General features: G+C 50.5%; 1 protein-coding gene across 1 annotated transcript; it reads left to right on the top strand.

The window, feature by feature from the left end:
- The first annotated feature begins 3,319 nt into the window (after window positions 1-3,319).
- On the top strand, window positions 3,320-4,453 carry ntf3 (neurotrophin 3). Its single transcript, XM_055905894.1, has one exon. The coding sequence runs from the start codon at window positions 3,353-3,355 to the stop codon at window positions 4,133-4,135; it is 783 nt and encodes a 260-aa protein (XP_055761869.1). The 5' UTR covers window positions 3,320-3,352; the 3' UTR covers window positions 4,136-4,453.
- Window positions 4,454-6,110: the final 1,657 nt, after the last annotated feature.

Here is a 6,110-nt window from a genome sequence, read left to right as displayed (position 1 = left end):
CGCTGAGGGGGAGTGGGGACATGGGGCCTCTGGGGGATAGAGAAGGGGCTCAGCGCTGAGGGGGACATGGGGCCTCTGGGCTCTAGTACTGCTGCTGTTCTGCTGCCACGGTGCCATGGCAACCGTTTTTGTTTGTCTGCTGCTGTTGCTAACTAGCTCTAATTTAGCTCAAAAAACAGCAAAAAGAGTGAAACCTCTTCATACAAAAAAACAACAGAAGATATATTTAAAGTTAGAGTCCGTGATCCTTTTTGGTTTACTCACTCAGTATGGTTGTTTGATGTAGTTGTATTACCTTCCCTTGCTAGGTTTGTTCCAGCTCGTTTCTTCTGGCTAGCTTGTTAGCCTGCTGGCTAGGTTTATGTTGTGTAGCTAGCTAGCGAGAGGCAAAACTTCTTCATTTGAGGCACAAAGTTACTTTTTTTTCTATTCTGATTGAATAGAGTTGTTGTTCATCACTTCTTGTTTTTCATTATTTTTTTTAGATTAGAGGTTTTATCTCATTCTGTAGCTCTCTCTTTCTCTGTCATTCAGAATCTGGGTGACAACAATGATCTGTCCCAGTGAGAGTCATTATCTAACTGCCAGGGTCTCTGTAGCCAACAGGAATAAACTAGTTCCTCAGACAGAAGACAGGGTGTATCAGAGCAGTGTGTACTATTACTGTGATAGTTTCTCTCAGTGCTGCAGAGGTAGGATCCGTTTAAGCCTGATCCTTTTCTTCCCTCAGGACGTCTACTGGCGTTACACAGACTACTTCCTGATCTGTATGGTGGAGGGTGAAGACATCCCCTTAGATGCTGGTCTTGGGTCAGTTTAGCATTTCCCCACTTATGGTTAAGGTTAGGATTGGGGGAGGTGAGGCTGATCCTAGATCTGTCCCGAGGGGAACTTCAACCCATGTGTTGCAATGGCGTCAGACTTGTAAGAGTTTGGACAGGTTTCCTCTCGTCGTGGCATCTGGAGTCTATAGTAGCAGCAGAGCTACACGCAACACTGCTGCTAATGTTACATTATATTAGCAGAGACCTGCTTTGACCCTTGACCTCAAATAATAGAAATAGAATCTCATTCTAGTCCCCCTCCTGTTTCATGCTCCCACTCCTCCTCCTCCTAATCCTCCTCCTGGTCCTCCCCCGTCCTCCAGCTCCTAGTCCCCCTCCTGTTTCATGCTCCCACTCCTCCAGCTCCTAGTCCCCCTCCTGTGTCATGCTCCCACTCCTCCTCCTCCTAGTCCTCCTCCTGGTCCTCCTCCTCCTAGTCCCCCTCCTGTGTCATGCTCCCACTCCTCCTCCTCCTAGTCCTCCTCCTGGTCCTCCCCCGTCCTCCAGCTCCTAGTCCCCCTCCCACTCCCCATCATCCTCCTAGTCCCCCTCCCACTCCTCCTCCTCCTAGTCCTCCCCCGTCCTCCAGCTCCTAGTCCCCCTCCTGTGTCATGCTCCCACTCCTCCTCCTCCTAGTCCTCCTCCTGGTCCTCCCCCGTCCTCCAGCTCCTAGTCCCCCTCCCACTCCCCCTCATCCTCCTCCTAGTCCCACTCCCCCTCATCCTCCTCCTAGTCCCCCTCCCCCTCATCCTCCTCCTAGTCCCCCTCCCCCTCATCCTCCTCCTAGACCCCCTCCCCCTCATCCTCCTCCTAGTCCCCCTCATCCTCCTCCTAGTCCCCCTCATCCTCCTCCTAGTCCCCCTCCCCCCTCAATCAATCAATCAATCAAGTTTATTTTATATAGCCCTTTGTACATCAGCTAATATCTCGAAGTGCTATACAGAAACCCAGCCTAAAACCCCAAACAGCAAGCAATGCAGGTGTAGAAGCACGGTGGCTAGGGAAACCTCCCTAGAAAGGCCAAAACCTAGGAAGAAACCTAGAGAGGAACCAGCCTATGAGGGGTGGCCAGTCCTCTTCTGGCTGTGCCGGGTGGAGATTATAACAGAACATGGCCAAGATGTTCAAATGTTCATAGATGACCAGCAGGGTCAAATAATAATAATCACAGTAGTTGTCGAGGGTGCAGCAAGTCAGCACCTCAGGAGTAAATGTCAGTTGGCTTTTCATAGCCGATCATTGAGAGTATCTCTACCGCTCCTGCTGTCTCTAGAGAGTTGAAAACAGCAGGTCTGGGACAGGTAGCTCGTCCGGTGGACAGGTCAGGGTTCCATAGCCGCAGGCAGAACAGTTGAAACTGGAGCAGCAGCATGACCTGGTGGACTGGGGACAGCAAGGAGTCATCATGCCAGGTAGTCCTGAGGCATGGTCCTAGGGCTCAGGTCCTCCGAGAGAGAGAAAGAAAGAGAGAATTAGAGAGAGCATACTTAAATTCACACAGGACACTGGAGAAATACTCCAGATATAACAGACTGACTCTAGCCCCCAGACTCAAACTACTGCAGCATAAATACTGGAGGCTGAGACAGGAGGGGTCAGGAGACACTGTGGCCCCATCCGATGATACCCCCGGACAGGGCCAAACAGGCAGGATATAACCCTACCCACTTTGCCAGACCACAGCCCCCACACAAGTAGAGGGATACCTTCAACCACCAACTTACCATCCTGAGACAAGGCCGAGTATAGCCCACAAAGATCTCCGCCACGGCACAACCCAAGGGGGGGCGCCAACCCAGACAGGAAGATCACGTCAGTGACTCAACCCACTCAATTAATGCACCCCTCCTAGGGACGGGATGGAAGAGCACCAGTAAGCCAGTGACTCAGCCCCTGTAATAGGGTTAGAGGCAGAGAACCCCAGTGGAGAGAGGGGATCCGGCCAGGCAGAGACAGAAAGGGCGGTTCGTTGCTCCAGTGGCTTTCCTTTCATAAAACAACATTCATAATGCTCCAGGGCTAATTCCGTTAGCATTTTGGCATGATTCCAGATTCAGAACATAAAACAACATTCATAATGCTCCAGGGCTAATTCCGTTAGCATTTTGGCATGATTCTAGATTCAGAACATAAAACAACATTCATAATGCTCCAGGGCTAATTCCGTTAGCATTTTGGCATGATTCTAGATTCAGAACATAAAACAACATCCATAATGCTCCAGGTGATTAATAACTGATAACTGATAGTCTGTCTCCTCTACTCCACAGATCTTACAGGTGAATATAGTGATGTAATTATTGATTATAGGTGATTGATAACTGATATTCTGTCTCCTCTACCCCACAGATCTTACAGGTGAATCTAGTGATGTAATTATTGATTATAGGTGATTGATAACTGATATTCTGTCTCCTCTACTCCACAGATCTTACAGGTGAATCTAGTGATGTAATTATTGATTATAGGTGATTGATAACTGATAGTCTGTCTCCTCTACCCCACAGATCTTACAGGTGAATCTAGTGATGTCCATGTTGCTGTATGCGTTGTTCCTAGCGTACCTCTATGGTATCCAGGCAACGCACATGGAGCGCCAGCAGCCCCCGCCCACCCAGGACCCCATCAACTCCCTCATCATCCAGCTGCTGCAGGCGGACCTGACACACGGCCGGGGGAGGCAGGGTGAGGGCCGGGACAGGCAGGCCCAGGACACATTGCCCGCCGTTGACACCCATCTGGACGACACTAAATTCCTGGAGAGACGGAGCTCGCTGTACCAGCCTATGGCAGGCCTGTCGTCCGACCTGCTGCAGCAGCAGAAACACTACAACTCTCCCCGGGTCCTGCTGAGTGAGCGCCCGCCCCTGCAGCCTCCTCCGCTGTACTCTATAGATGACTACGTGGGCAGCTCTGACAGAACCAACAAGACCCGCAGGAAGAGATACGCAGAACACAAGAGTTACCGCGGGGAGTACTCCGTCTGTGACAGCCAATCACAGTGGGTGACAGACAAGACGAATGCGGTGGACATCAGGGGTCGTCAGGTCACCGTCCTGGATCAGATAAAGACGGGAACCGCCGAAAGCAACTTTGTTAAGCAGTACTTCTATGAGACCAAGTGTCGGACTGCCAAACCTTTTAAGAGCGGCTGTCGCGGCATCGATGACAAGCACTGGAACTCGCAGTGTAAGACGTCTCAGACGTACGTCAGAGCTCTGACGCAGGACTTGACCTCTGTGGGCTGGCGCTGGATACGGATAGACACTTCCTGTGTCTGTGCGTTGTCACGGAAACACCGCAGGACGTGAACACACACGACCCGACTACAGACATTATGGAATATATTTCCTTATTGTGAAGGGGGGCGGCTGTACATATAAATTATTATTTAAGTTATGTGAAATGCATGTAGTTTCTACATGGCTATATATGATATATAAATATATTTGTTATTTATTGAAGTCATCATCAAAGGAAAAACATAAACCAAGAACTCCTAATGCTGCTCCACAGCCACCACACAGCCTAGCATCTTCAGACTCTACCATTGGGCTGGACAGTACAGCCTAGCATCTTCAGACTCTACCATGGGGCTGGACAGTACAGCCTAGCATCTTCAGACTCTACCATGGGGCTGGACAGTACAGCCTAGTATGGAGAGACTCTACCATGGGGCTGGACAGTACAGCCTAGCATCTTCAGACTCAGACCATGGATCTGGACAGTACAGCCTAGTATGGAGAGACTCTACCATTGGGCTGGACAGTACAGCCTAGTATGGAGAGACTCTACCATGGGGCTGGACAGTACAGCCTAGCATCTTCAGACTCTACCATGGGGCTAGACAGTACAGCCTAGCATCTTCAGACTCAGACCATGGAGCTGGAAAGTACAGCCTAGTATGGAGAGACTCTACCATTGGGCTGGACAGTACAGCCTAGTGTGGAGAGACTCTACCATTGGGCTGGACAGTACAGCCTAGTATGGAGAGACTCTACCATGGGGCTGGACAGTACAGCCTAGTATGGAGAGACTCTACCATGGGGCTGGACAGTACATCCTAGTATGGAGAGACTCTACCATGGGGCTGGACAGTACATCCTAGTATGGATAGACTCTACCATGGGGCTGGACAGCCTAGTATGGAGAGACTCTACCATGGGGCTGGACAGTACAGCCTAGTATGGAGAGACTCTACCATGGGGCTGGACAGTACAGCCTAGCATCTTCAGACTCAGACCATGGATCTGGACAGTACAGCCTAGTATGGAGAGACTCTACCATTGGGCTGGACAGTACAGCCTAGTATGGAGAGACTCTACCATGGGGCTGGACAGTACAGCCTAGCATCTTCAGACTCTACCATGGGGCTAGACAGTACAGCCTAGCATCTTCAGACTCAGACCATGGAGCTGGAAAGTACAGCCTAGTATGGAGAGACTCTACCATTGGGCTGGACAGTACAGCCTAGTATGGAGAGACTCTACCATTGGGCTGGACAGTACAGCCTAGTATGGAGAGACTCTACCATGGGGCTGGACAGTACAGCCTAGTATGGAGAGACTCTACCATGGGGCTGGACAGTACATCCTAGTATGGAGAGACTCTACCATGGGGCTGGACAGTACATCCTAGTATGGATAGACTCTACCATGGGGCTGGACAGCCTAGTATGGAGAGACTCTACCATGGGGCTGGACAGTACAGCCTAGTATGGAGAGACTCTACCATGGGGCTGGACAGTACAGCCTAGTATAGAGAGACTCTACCATTGGGCTGAACAGTACAGCCTAGTATGGAGAGACTCTACCATGGGGCTGAACAGTACAGCCTAGTATGGAGAGACTCTACCATGGGGCTGGACAGTACATCCTAGTATGGATAGACTCTACCATTGGGCTGGACAGCCTAGTATGGAGAGACTTTACCATGGGGCTGGACAGTACATTCTAGTATGGAGAGACTCTACCATGGGGCTGGACAGTACAGCCTAGTATGGAGAGACTCTACCATGGGGCTGGACAGTACAGCCTAGTATGGAGAGACTCTACCATTGGGCTGGACAGTACAGCCTAGTATGGAGAGACTCTACCATGGGGCTGGACAGTACATCCTAGTATGGAAAAGACTCTACCATTGGGCTGGACAGTACATCCTAGTGTGGAGAGACTCTACCATTGGGCTGGACAGTACAGCCTAGTATGGAGAGACTCTACCATTGGGCTGGACAGTACAGCCTAGTATGGATAGACTCTACCATGGGGCTGGACAGTACATCTTAGT

Source organism: Salvelinus fontinalis, chromosome 39, assembly GCF_029448725.1.
Source record: "Salvelinus fontinalis isolate EN_2023a chromosome 39, ASM2944872v1, whole genome shotgun sequence".
Classification (NCBI taxonomy): Eukaryota; Metazoa; Chordata; class Actinopteri; order Salmoniformes; family Salmonidae; genus Salvelinus; species Salvelinus fontinalis.
Note: the sequence above shows the minus strand (reverse complement) of the source record. Positions and strands in the feature narration are given on the sequence as shown.